The sequence below is a fragment of the Anopheles darlingi genome, chromosome 3, assembly GCF_943734745.1.
Source record: "Anopheles darlingi chromosome 3, idAnoDarlMG_H_01, whole genome shotgun sequence".
Taxonomy (NCBI): domain Eukaryota; kingdom Metazoa; phylum Arthropoda; class Insecta; order Diptera; family Culicidae; genus Anopheles; species Anopheles darlingi.
In genome coordinates this window covers 8,188,967-8,201,466 of record NC_064875.1, presented here as the reverse complement: position 1 = coordinate 8,201,466, position 12,500 = coordinate 8,188,967, and the positions used below count along the sequence as shown (strand labels likewise).

General features: G+C 51.4%; 3 protein-coding genes across 7 annotated transcripts in view; 2 read left to right on the top strand and 1 right to left on the bottom strand.

The window, feature by feature from the left end:
• LOC125953653 (pantothenate kinase 3) overlaps window positions 1-7,066 on the bottom strand; it is a 13,166-nt gene extending 6,100 nt beyond the window's left edge. The window contains exon 1 of one of the 5 annotated variants that reach the window (XM_049683358.1): window positions 6,301-7,066. In XM_049683358.1, the coding sequence (XP_049539315.1) occupies window positions 6,301-6,349 (49 nt within the window). In that variant the 5' untranslated portion in view covers window positions 6,350-7,066. Of the gene's footprint in view, window positions 1-4,253; window positions 4,735-6,300 lie in introns of those variants that run through there. The other 4 variants (XM_049683357.1, XM_049683353.1, XM_049683355.1 and 1 more) reach the window with 4 other exon arrangements.
• A 48-nt stretch (window positions 7,067-7,114) lies between these two features.
• On the top strand, window positions 7,115-9,873 carry LOC125953656 (aarF domain-containing kinase 1). Its single transcript, XM_049683362.1, has 3 exons — window positions 7,115-7,468; window positions 7,678-8,919; window positions 8,992-9,873. Exons 2-3 carry the CDS (start codon window positions 7,711-7,713, stop codon window positions 9,331-9,333), a joined length of 1,551 nt encoding a protein of 516 aa, XP_049539319.1. The 5' UTR covers window positions 7,115-7,468; window positions 7,678-7,710; the 3' UTR covers window positions 9,334-9,873.
• A 160-nt stretch (window positions 9,874-10,033) lies between these two features.
• LOC125953652 (uncharacterized) overlaps window positions 10,034-12,500 on the top strand; it is a 3,174-nt gene continuing 707 nt past the window's right edge. The window contains exons 1-4 of the mRNA XM_049683352.1: window positions 10,034-10,464; window positions 10,569-10,607; window positions 10,794-11,068; window positions 11,142-12,500. The exon at window positions 11,142-12,500 is cut by the window's right edge and continues 707 nt beyond it. Coding sequence (XP_049539309.1) covers window positions 10,219-10,464; window positions 10,569-10,607; window positions 10,794-11,068; window positions 11,142-12,500 — 1,919 coding nt within the window. The 5' untranslated portion in view covers window positions 10,034-10,218. The remainder of the gene's footprint in view (window positions 10,465-10,568; window positions 10,608-10,793; window positions 11,069-11,141) is intronic.

The following is a 12,500-nucleotide window of genomic DNA, read 5'->3' as shown; positions in this document are numbered from 1 at the left end:
AGGTACACTTCTCGCACTCAACAACATGCGTCATTAGCAGCAACAGACCCATCATCGCTATCGTGATCATCATCATCAGTAGCAGCAATTAGCATTGCTGTCAGCACTTCAAATTATGGAATCGGCATGGATGGTAGTTGGCCACGGATGGTTGAATCACAATGGATGATCAGAATGGGATGGCAAGGATGCGCGGCACAATCTGTACACAATCAATTGGCATTCAATAGCAATAGCTGCTTTTGATGACGCACCTGGCTCCCGATTTGGCGCTTATGTCAAGGGGAAATTTATTTACAAATGCTATTCGAGGGTAAAAGTGATCTCCCAGATATAGAAGACGCCAAACCATGGCCAGGTGTAACGGCCACCCCTGGAAACCAAGGTACCGTTGAGGGAGGAAACAAACAATCTACGACGTCTGATGTTGATCGGTTCTTATCGGAGGATTAAAGGATCATGGAACCCTGGTGCGTGGTCTAATTGAATGCACAATCATGCAAGTTCGCAAGCCAAGTAAAGGCTGATAATCCATAGAGCACTGCTTCAGGTATGTGGAGTTATCAGCAGATTCGCCAAGGGATCACCAAAATGGTGGACACCAGGAAGGTGGCTTTCTTATATCAAGGCAATTGGAAACAAACTACAGATTATCATCAAACAACCAGCACAAAATGTGCGTCAGATCACACGATCATCCGAGGCCGCCGCGTTGTTGTTGACGCACGCGTTGCGCGGAATATCTTCTATAGCTGGATTTCACCAGCCGGTTGGATGATGGCCAAAATCAATCACCATCAGTGAGGTTCTGGTTCATACCACCACGCACACGTTGAGTATCCTCGCGTGCTAAACATCGGCGAATCATCGGAACACACCGATTTACGATCAACCATGCGGCGGGCGGTGTGCTGATCTGATGGTGATCGATTTGTTTTGGCTACCATTTTCGTGACGTAAATACAACACACTCAAAATGTCGGTACCGCTTTTTTCACCGTCTTTACTCGTCGTTTTGCGCGTTTTACGTCGACCAAAAGTCGAATCAAAATCGAAACCAAAGTTCTTGATGCCTCAAAGATAAGGGGAGGTGCTACTGTGTATGCTTAGCATACATTAATGTAAAGATATTCAACTAACCGAGGGGCTTCAACTGCCGGCACTAAATTCTTTCGCACACCTCGCGAACCACTGCGCGCGGTGTAAACAGACACACATGCGAGCGAGGCACACGCTCGCTCATTACTCGAGGTTCATTTTCATAACACTTTTTGTGCGGACTCGAGACCCGTCGTCGTCGTCGGAGTTGAAATGGAAATCAGAGTCAACCGGGGTTCAACCTGCTGGCTCAAACCGCGCGCAATGCGCTAAACAACCTCGACCGGCTCACTTCATGGGTTTTGCACTCTTTACGCTGCCTATTGTTGCCATGGGGGGGGGGGGGGGGGGGAGGGACAGAAAAAGGGGTCAAACCTCTCTTAGATCCACGAAGTACACTTCTTGCTGCTTCTTACTGGGGGGCTATAACACAAAGCTTCAAACCGCTGTGTAACCTTCTTTGCAGAACACCTGAGGTTCGCCAAACCATCCCCCGCTGTTTGTAGCAGCACCCTCTGGTGATGACGTCACCGCCAATGGTGGTGAGGCTCCGGTTTTTATTAAACATGGCGGAACACAAAATGGCAAAAAAAAGTGACGAGACAAGACAAACAAATATGGCACCACCACCGAACGGAGCACAAACTGTGTGTGTTCGCCGAGGCGTCGGCTGGCTGGGGCCACAAACGAGGCAATGTTTATGGCCAACTTTTTCCCTTTTTTACTCTCTTCTCCGTGTCGCTTTGATAACCTTCCTTTCGCCGAAAATGTGCGAATCACTAGCAGGCATCGTGCGCGCCATGCAGTGCTTCGCGCTTCTCCTGATGAGTACGTAAACGTAGACGTACAATCACTCTTGGCTTCTGGTCTTCACAAACCGAGCCACCGAGAAGGTTCCCTCGGCGGCGATTATGGCATCAGCAGCAGCAGCAACAGCAGACATTGCGACTAGGCGCCAGCGCTATCTCGAGCATGGCCGCAATGGATTTGTACACTAGAAATTCAACCTTTGGATCGATGTGTGCCCATAGCATAGCGCGCTTGGTGTGTGTGTGTGTGTGTGTCACTTGAAGACTCAACGACATGGCTTACTAGATAGCAACCAGTCATACGTCCGGCGATGTGGCTTACTAGAGTGTCGCTATGACGACTAGATCACGACAACGCCGTTACGTTGCGTTACTAGGTTCAAGGATCACGGAGAATGACGAATGCGTTACACGCGTCTGCCGATCTTATCTAATAATGCCAACACCATCATATCTCCCAGAGCCGCCATGCTAACAACAGACGGAATATCTCAACACGAACGCTCTCCGTTGCACGCCGTTGATCACCCCTCCTTTGCTTGCGGGGTCCCCGAGGCTACGGCTCTTGGCGGCCGCGCTCACTTCACCTTCAGGGCGGGCATTTATGATACAAACACGGCGGCACACGGTTCGATAACTTTTGCCTTCCAAAAAGACACAACGTCACATGCGGCTGCCACACGCCGATGCGCCGAGATGTAGCAACTACTGACCAAAACAAAAACAACAACAACCAAAAATGGCAAATGGCCACCAAGCAGCCCTCCCTCCAGCTCTCGGTACCACAGTACAACATGAAAACCGACAACAATGCTAACAGATAAAGGAAAAAGGGGGGCGTAGTGGCATGAGTGCGTTGATGCAATCTCCGATTGCGTTCGTGAGCGGCTGCCCTGCTATCGTGCTTATTATTATTGCCACATTGATCGCACCTCACTGGATATATCGGCAGAGAGCAGTCGATCCGCTGTTATCCGCTTACTCCGGTGTCCCGGCCTCGATGTCAAGGTTCGAGAGGCAGGCGGTGCTTAGTCGCTACTTCCGCCTGGGCAGTTTCTGCGGTCTTCTGGTCGCGTGTACCGTACGCGGACATGCAAGAGCACCTTAAGTACCTTAAGGTTTTCGTGCGTCTCAGGTGCGGACCAGTTTGTCTGAACCGGATATTCCGTGCCGTCCGGACGCAGTGCACGATTCTAGCGATTCTAGTGGCCTAGATTGCAGCACACTATACCGTGCGCAAGTGCGGTCTAGTTGACATTGATGATGGCCATTGCCTCCGAAGCATCGCAAACGTTGCTTCCGGCCAAAAGGGTCAGTGACGATCTCGATGATGATGGCGGTGATCACAAGGCCCTGACCGGTACCGGTAAACCGGTTCACTAACAAAGGTGATCACAAGAAGAGGAGACGGTTTTGTTTTGCCCATCGGTTTTCTTCTTCTTCTTCTCTTCTGCTGATCTACCAATAATCGATCTACAGTAGCATATCATATATCAACGAGCGCCACTTTCTGTGCACACCTCGAAACGGGTGTGTCCCTCACCGATCGCGGCGCATCCTTTCCATTTCGTTTCACTTCAAATCGAATCGAACCTCGGTCGCTGGTGTGCTAGTTGGCTTAGGAGATGGAACAAGTGATGATCGATTCGACCCTCAACCGGCCAACCGGCCCTCGACACATCGCACAGAGACACTCATACACGATTGTCTCACAACACGCTCCATTTCACGCGATGCGGGGATTCGCAAGAGAAATGCGTAAGGAATGTGGCGTGCTGGCGTGCTGGTCTATGGTCGTGTGAGTGGGTTACAGTGACACACCACGCTCTGGTCACGCCACCGGCCTAATGTTAACATAAACCAAGACGCCCCGGCCGAGGTGAGATGGAATGGTGTTGGTGGTGGGTGTGACCTGACCAGGGCCAGGGCGGCAGGTATTTTTGCGCGCATAACAACAAGGAAGCGCGCCTAGCGCCGTCATATGCGCACCGCCAGCGGCATGGATGGACTTGGTGCGGTTGGCCGCAAAATCGGCGCCCAAATCGATTACACAATATAGCGCGCGGGAGAGAGTCCGTCATTCGAGACAGGGTAAATGGGTAGCCGAATGAGTGAGGAGGGGTGTGTGAGTGCGTGTGTTGTGCAGATATTGACATCACGACCCCCCCGACTCCAGGTAGCAACAGGAAATACGCAACGCGCCTCGTCGTGTGTTTCCGTTGATGATCCGCCGACGACGACGATGTCGCCGCCGCGTGATCGTGATCTATCGCAACACAGGAAAACAAGGAAAACCATTCTGATAGCAAGAAGATAAAGGAGATGACTGAAGGGGTGGCCTTGTACATTCATGGGGTATTGGCACAAAAAACACACACACAGGAACACGCATGCACAACGCACGATGCGCACGATTGACACCTACGGTTAGACCGGAGGGGTGACGGTGGGTGAACACACACTAACGGATTTGCCGGGGACAAATGGAATGGGCCACGACACGACGGAACTGGCGCTAGAACCAACGACGATCAGTCCCAGTGATGGGTAGTTGGATGTTACAACACGTCGCACCACGCCACGTTCAACACTCACAAACTTTCCAGCATCAATCGAGCACGCTGCTGGAGACAGCGAAAGCGCGTCCACACCCGCAAGTCGTACGATCCGTTTTGCGCGCTATACTGCGCGGCGAGAGTGAGAATTCGCGACACGCCACCGCCAACGACGACGGTCGATCATTTGATTATCACGCGACGCGAGATCGACGACGGCCACTGTAGTGTGCTGTGGTCCACGCTGCTGGAATGATTGTGCGCCACCGCAGACAGAGAGAGCGTGCGACGACTCGCCGTGGCCACGACGAGCAACTCGTTCGTTCGAGAGATCACACGAACCACACACTACTACTGCTGGTTGCGTGCTGGCACACGAGCAAGGTTGCCCCCTGTCTTCGCGTAACGCTTCGGGAGGAGCTAAGCCGTTACACGCCGCCAACTCGTGCGTTACGGCCGCCGGATGAACCAGACAGTTCATCCTAGGGCTGTGTTTGGCGCACAAAATTTACGCCCTGCAGAACGACCAGCCCGGCACCAACTGGCTTTTAAATGATTGATTGAGTAATAATCCTAGACCTTCGAATAACGAAATTAATCCTAGACCTTCGTATGCTCGAATTCTCGCTTAAACAATGTCGATAAAGTTAGAGTTTCTTAATATGTTGATCTTAAGAAGTAGTAGGTCTTGAAGAGTACCCAAAGATAGATGCCTCTTTTATGATCTTACAATAGATTGTTGTCCTTTTTTTCATCTCTCACATGCTCTGTCAGTTCTATTGATCTTCTCGTACATATCGTGCTTCTGGTAAGCGTTTGATTTACAAAAGAACATCAGATGATGATGATACTATGCCTATTTTAAAAATGTTTTATTGAAAAAAAGTATCATCTACAGAAATTTAAACATATATTTCAACGATTTGTCCATTTTATCTGTCCATCACTGCATATTATAGAAATCGAGCTTCTCGAATCGTGTCTTCGTCTTCGTCTCTTTGAACTTCTATGTTTGTGTCTTCGTATTTGAACTCCTATGTTCATCTCTTGTGAATTCTACTTCTATGTTCTAGTCTCTATTGTTGTGTTATGTCAATAACACTCCCATAAATAACCAGAAGCTAATCTCGTTGTTGTAATTATCATAAACCACCACTTGAGTTTCTATTAAATATAATGCGTCTTTTCAATGACTGCACCAGCAGCATGTGTACTACTGATACGACATCATGGCCTTCCCACACCGGTTCCCCCTGGTGCCAGTTGGTTTGTAACTCCTCACTCATAACTGCGACTAGCTGTACAAGATAACAGCACCTTCAAGCACACGATAGCACACCCCAACAACGGGGCAACGGTGGGGATGGTGACACTTGCGCGAATGTAACAAATTTATTGGTTCAGCTTATCAGCCATCGTCCTCGTCAACGGTACGTCGTTCCACGTCGGACTAACGCAGATCGACGCAGCAGCTCCAAAAGCCAGCAGACAAATTTAACTCATCTATTGCAAATCCCCGTCCACCAACGATGGATTGTACTTTCTCCGTTTTTCATTTCCGGACACGGCTCATTAGTGTCTTCAGTCGGCGGTCATTCGACTCTGGCATGCAAATGCAATCATATGGTATGATCGCAACCCAAATGCACAATTAGCTCTAGGCTCAAGTGGACATGATTGAGGTCATCATTGAGGTGGTCTCTGCATCTTCCACAAACAAACTCTCCACTCGGGTATTTAACATGAGTCCAAGGTGCTGCATCATTGGAGCGGAGGAGGAGGAGGAGTCCACACCGCCCGAACGGATTTATGCGAGTTTTTCACAAACTTTCACTCACCTTTCCGTATCTTTTCTTTGGAGCTACCCTCGGCCGCCGTGCTAGCCATGCTTTTTCGGGGTGGCAACGATGAGGACGATGACGACGCTGCAGGTTGGACACGAACAGCAGCAGCGGAGAGCGTAAAGATCTGCAGCTCCTCCGGGGGTTCAGGGGTGGTTCCGTTCCGATCCGATGCGTTTTTCCCGATCACAGTCGTAGTAGGACGAATGGTGTTATCGTTACCGGTGCAATCCGCTGCATGATGATGAATGGCCGGCCTGAAGGAGATGATGTGGGACAGGACGGACTTCTTGCACCGCGATCGTCCTATTTACGGTGAATCAACAGTGTACACAAGCACAAACATACAACCACATACAGAGGCGCGCGCGCGGCCTCTTTAGCACGTAAACAAACAAATCCGGCAAGATCCGCCGAGGCAGCATCCGCCGAGGCAGCATCCGCCGTCGTGTGGCCACACGAGCTCAGCCACAATCCAAACTCGAGTGTCAACCATGAATTCACAGTAGGCCGTGGTAACAACGAATCGTCGCCTACTTCACAGATCGCGACGAACCAGTCGATGTTGTCTCTGGTGCCACCCCGGTGATCTCCTCCCGTAGCAGAACGCGGATCGTAAACTTACGCGGACCACCGGAGGGGGGTGGACGGACGGACGGAGGGGGACCTGGACCTGTACAAACACAAACCGGAACACGGGATGACCACAATGGGTCGTGGGGCGGTGTTACACGTTGGCAAAAAGTGTCCGTTTCACAAATTTTCTCCGTTTTTCCAACCGCGGACAACACAGCACAAAACAGCAACACGCTCCTGCTTCTTCTTTTTCTTCTTCTTCTTCGTGGTGTCAGCAGCAGCCGTCAATCGTCCTGGATGACGTTTCTCGCCGGGGGACTACTCGATGGCTCGCTGGATGCGCAAAGACAACAATCCCCCACCCACCACCCAACACCCAAAACGGGGTCGACACGACGAGAGCGAAGACGAGCTTCCCCCACCCGCACCATCGCTAATACGCTTTCACGTGCGTGCGAGGCGCGAACAACTCCCAACGGAACCAGCAGCAGCAGTTTGGGAAGAGAAGCATCGAGAATCGAACGATAACGAACGCCGAGCACGGGTTCTGGGTAGGGGTGGGCTCCAGCTAGCTGTGACGACGATTTACGTAAGTACTACTGACCACTGGCCATTCAAAATTGACTACGCCCGCCAACCGTATGGTATCCGAGTTTCGTCATCGCCTGCTGCTGTTGCTCATCCTCGGCCAACTTTCTCCAAATTCCTGTCACGCACACGCGCCACCACCGTGTCGGAGACAAACAGCAGGCACGACTGGACTGCGGAGTGATAAATCGAATTTTCTTTTCTCTTCAGTGATCTTCATCGGTCTGCGCCTGCAACGGGAAAATGTCCTTTCGGCGTGCCCTAAAGTATGGTATCGCCGGGAGTGCCGTGCTGGGTACGGGCCTCAGTCTGCACGCAAACGATTACGATCTTAACTCGGTCGGGATAGTGCGGTTAGCGCGAGCCGGAGCGACCGTATTCGATATTGCCCGCACCTATCAGGCCAACCTGTACAGTCGCAAGTGGCCAGACAAGAAGGCGGCCGAGTATGTGAAGCTGAAAAGTGAAACACATCGATTAGCGGCCGAAAGGTTGCTTGAACTGTGCCGCACAAACCGTGGCGTTTACATAAAGGTTGGCCAACATATCGGTGCCCTCGAGTACCTGCTGCCACCGGAGTATGTTAACACGATGAAGGTGCTGCACAGCAATGCACCCCAGAATCCGGTCGAAGATCTGTACCGCGTAATACGACAGGATCTGCGCATCGAACCGGACGAGCTGTTTGAATCGTTTGATCCGGAACCACTCGGTACGGCCTCGCTGGCACAGGTTCATCGAGCGACGCTAAAAGATGGCCGTGAGGTAGCGGTGAAGGTCCAGCACCCGTACGTGAAGGGCAACTCGACCGTGGACATTAAAACGATGGAAGTGCTGGTGAAACTGGTGGCCTGGACGTTCCCGGACTTTAAGTTCCAGTGGTTGGTGGACGAATCGAAGCGCAATTTACCGGTCGAACTCGACTTTGCCCACGAGGGTCGCAACGCGGAGAAAGTGCGCGAAATGTTTCGCCACTATCGGTGGTTGAAGATACCGGGCGTCATCTGGGAGTACACGACGTCCCGTGTGCTAATGATGGAGTACACCAAGGGTGGCCAGGTGAACGATCTCGAGTACATTCAGCGCGAACGGCTCGATCCGTACGATATTGCCAACAAGATCGGTCAGCTGTACTCGAACATGATCTTTCTGAAGGGATTCGTGCACAGCGATCCGCATCCGGGTAACATCTTGGTGCGGAGGGGCGAAAGCGGCACCGAGATCGTGCTACTCGATCATGGTCTGTATGCGGAGCTAACGGAGAAGTTCCGCTATAACTACTCGCAGCTATGGTTGAGTATACTGCGCGTCGATCAGCTCGGTATGAAGCGGTACGCCCAGGCGCTCGGTGTCGAGGGTTCGATGTGGGGTTTGTTCGCGTGCATGGTCACCGGGCGGCCCTGGAACTCGGTCATCCACGGTGTGGATAAGGTGAAACAGGACGATGCGGAGGTAAGCTAGCGAATCTGTGGTCGTGATCAGGGATGGTACTAATGCGTGGAATCTGTTTACTCGCCATTACAGAAGGAAATGATTCAAAACGAAGGCAAACTGGTGCTGCCCCACATCTCGGACGTGCTCGAGAAGGTGGACCGGCAGATGCTGCTGGTGCTGAAGACGAACGATCTGATACGAGGCATCGAGACGACACTGCGTACCCAAAATCGCATGACCGCGTTTTGGGTGATGTCCAAGTGTTGCGTCAAAAGCATCGGCAGCCAGGAGTACCTGATTGCGCCATCCACCTGGAGTAAATTGGGCATCTGCCTGCGAGAACAGTGGTCCATTCTGAAGCTGAACCTCTACTACCTCTACCGTGGTATCGTCTCGCTGCATCTGCTATCGACGCTCAAAATGATGTTCTAAAAACGATCGCAATCGCTTCGATCGATTAAACTCAGGAAGAGGCACAGCGGAGGGCTGGGGAAGGGGCTATGGGTTTTGTTCATTAGGCGCATTAAGTGTAATTAAGCGAGAAGAACGAAGCAAAGAGGAAGACCATTCTTCCGATCCGTTCGTTCGCACTCTTAACTCTCGCACGGTGGGCAGTCATGTGGTGGATGTTTTTGCTTCACTTTTTAGAAAATTATTTTTTATACAAGGTTTTCGCAATCTTTGTTCTTTTGTTTTTGCTCCTCTACTAAGTAGCTATTAATTAGGTTCGCTAGGTAAACTGCAATTCATCAAATCGATCATTACGACATTACGGACCAACGGCTTATGGTCGCGCAGTAATTACGATATCCTGCTTCGTATGTTAGCTCACTACTGTTACTAACTGTTCTTCATCAGTTTTGCCGGGTTACTGCCAATCATATCGGCGCTTATTCGCTGACTGGGCACTCGCCCCATATTGTGTACATGTGTAAAGAGAATCAGAATGCAAATAAATGTTATATTTATACCAAGACCAACCGTAAGGAGTGAAACGGACGCAACAAATTCCAGAATCACATGGCCAACTCAAATTATTTCCAGACCACGCGCCTGACAGTTGCTGTCAATGGCGGCAGCCCGCTTCATGTGTGTGTTCCTGCGTGCGTGTGTATGTGCGTCCCATTTCGAACGAATCACGGGCCTTCGGCGCGTTGTCGTCCTTTCAAAAATCAGGAAAAGCGCGAAAGACACCCAAGTGCGTTTGTGCGTGCTGTATTTCTGTGAATCGCAATCCTGCAATTACCCCCCACCGAGGAAAAACGGAACTAGTGCTGCGGATTACGAAATTGCGGAAAAGGGTGCGTAACGGGCGAAATGCAGATCAATAAAACGGAGCAAGCGACGACGGAGCTCGGCCAAAGGATCCAAGTAGCGCAGTCAGCAGCAGAGGCAGGACCATCGACGGTGGCGGCGGTAGCTCCGACGAAAACGGATTCTTTAAGAATACAACGCAAGAGACAACAATGGGGCATTATGCAGCTGTTCTCGATCTCGGAAGCAACCCAATCCTCACTCGTCTACTGCCAGCGTGCATTGCGCGATTTCGTGAAACTGCACCAGGTAACATCACCGTTGGCCGGACGGTCACTGCCGGATGTGATAACGCGCGAGTACGTTCATCGTTCCACTAATTCAAACACTTCCTACTTTTTCCGCCCCCACAGGTTGTAGCGTACCAAATCGATAAGCTACCCGCGAAGAAGGTAAGTGCGTGAGCCATTTCTGGCACACTCATGTTTGTGTGTATGCAGATTACTGTGTCCTCGGGGGGACACTATCTCTTTGGCATGTTTTTTTTTCTTTGTCACAAAACACGCCACGGAACAACGGCAACAGTTGGAATATGCTTTTGAAATCCTTATGTCTCCTATCCTGTCGGTCCTATATAGGCGGTCCAAGCAAAACAATATCTAATCGATTTGGAAGACGAAATCCGTAGTATCGGCAAGGAGCAGGAGAAAATAGTGACGGAATTGACGGAAAAGTTGCGAGAATTCCAGCATTTCATACTAGTGTCGCGTAGCATCGAAATTCCGAACGAGCTAGCGGACGGGTATGTGTCGCACACGTTCCAACGGTATTACGAGACATGTAGCGTACAATTCAATCCACCGCCCGGTCTCACCTTGCGCCGCAATGTGGCCGAAATCGCCGAACATTACAGGTAATCCACCGCACACGCCTCTCATGCCAGTGACGGTCGTAACTTACGCCGCTTTTTGTGACTTGTCTTTTAGCATCGAAGCGATACTGAATATGTACAACGAGGAGTGCATTGATCGGACACCGCAATCTCGTTCGCTGAAAAATCAAACGCGAAAGCGGGGCCCACAGCCACTGCTGGTCGCTTCCTCGCGCTCGCTATTGAAACCGCCAACGGCGGAATCGAAATCGACTGATGCAAGGGTCGAAGCACCATCTAGCACCGTTGCCGCTCGGCTAGCGCCGAAGGAACGCCGTGCATTTGCCAACATTGGTAAGCCTCCGATTGAGGTACAACAAGATGTAGATGCGAAGGAGGAATTTACAGAAATGCAGATCAAGGTGGAGCCGGAAATAATCATCGAAGAGCAACAGCAACAACCACAATGGCCATTGCCGGGTAAAGCTTGGAAGCCAGGGTTCCGTGGTCGTCCACCGAAGATCGCCAAGGAGGGAGGGCTACTGCATCTTGCCGCAAATGATAAAGTGATGAAACCTACTGTGAAGGAAGAGCCACATGACATCGAGGAAGACGATGAGGAAGATCAGGATCAGGAGCAGCAGCAGCAGCAGCAGGAGCTATGGGTTGCCACCAACGATTCATCGAACGAGGCACCACCACCACCCACCACGGCAGCCTATCGCCGTGGTCGTACCAATCTGCTGCAAGCGTTAAACAAAACCAGACAGACCAATAGCAGCAATGCGATCGTCGAGTCATCCTTAAAGACGACGGTACAGAGTGGAGTATTCACTGGTGCGCTACCCGCTCTCAACCAGCAAAAAGGGAAGAAGCGTTCTAGGGCGACTTTCGCACCCGGTGTTAAACTCGCTAAACACCCCTCCACCGGAACAGTAACATCTAGCGGTTCCTCACCGAACTCTCGCTGTTCGACGCCTTCGTCGGGTGATTCGTCGGATCCACGTTCGTCGATCGGAGAGTTACCGGCCATTGAAAGTGAACCACCCGTTCCGACACCGCTCAGCATCTTTGAGCTAGGCCAACCACCCTACCTGCGGCTGTTCGGTCTCGTGACGCACGAGGAAGCTAAGGTACTGAAGGAAAGCAAAGCCGTACGGAAGCGACGAAGCTGTAACAGCACCGAACGTAAGGACTTCCATTATGGTCGGCTTGATTACTACGAGCAGCAGCTGTATCAGCAGGCTACAACGGCAGCCGCGGTAGCTTCCGGAGCTGGAAGACGTCGTGTTGGCTGCTCCCAGCGCCCCGTACTCTACTCACCGCAGGTCGTTGTCAAGAAGCGTAAACAGACGGCACCACCACCACCGCCATCTGGCAGCGGCACCACTAGCGGATCCTCCTCATCCATCAACAGCAACAGCAGTCCGGAAGCGACGACGCTTCAGAACATGCTGTCCGAGCTGGGCGAAAA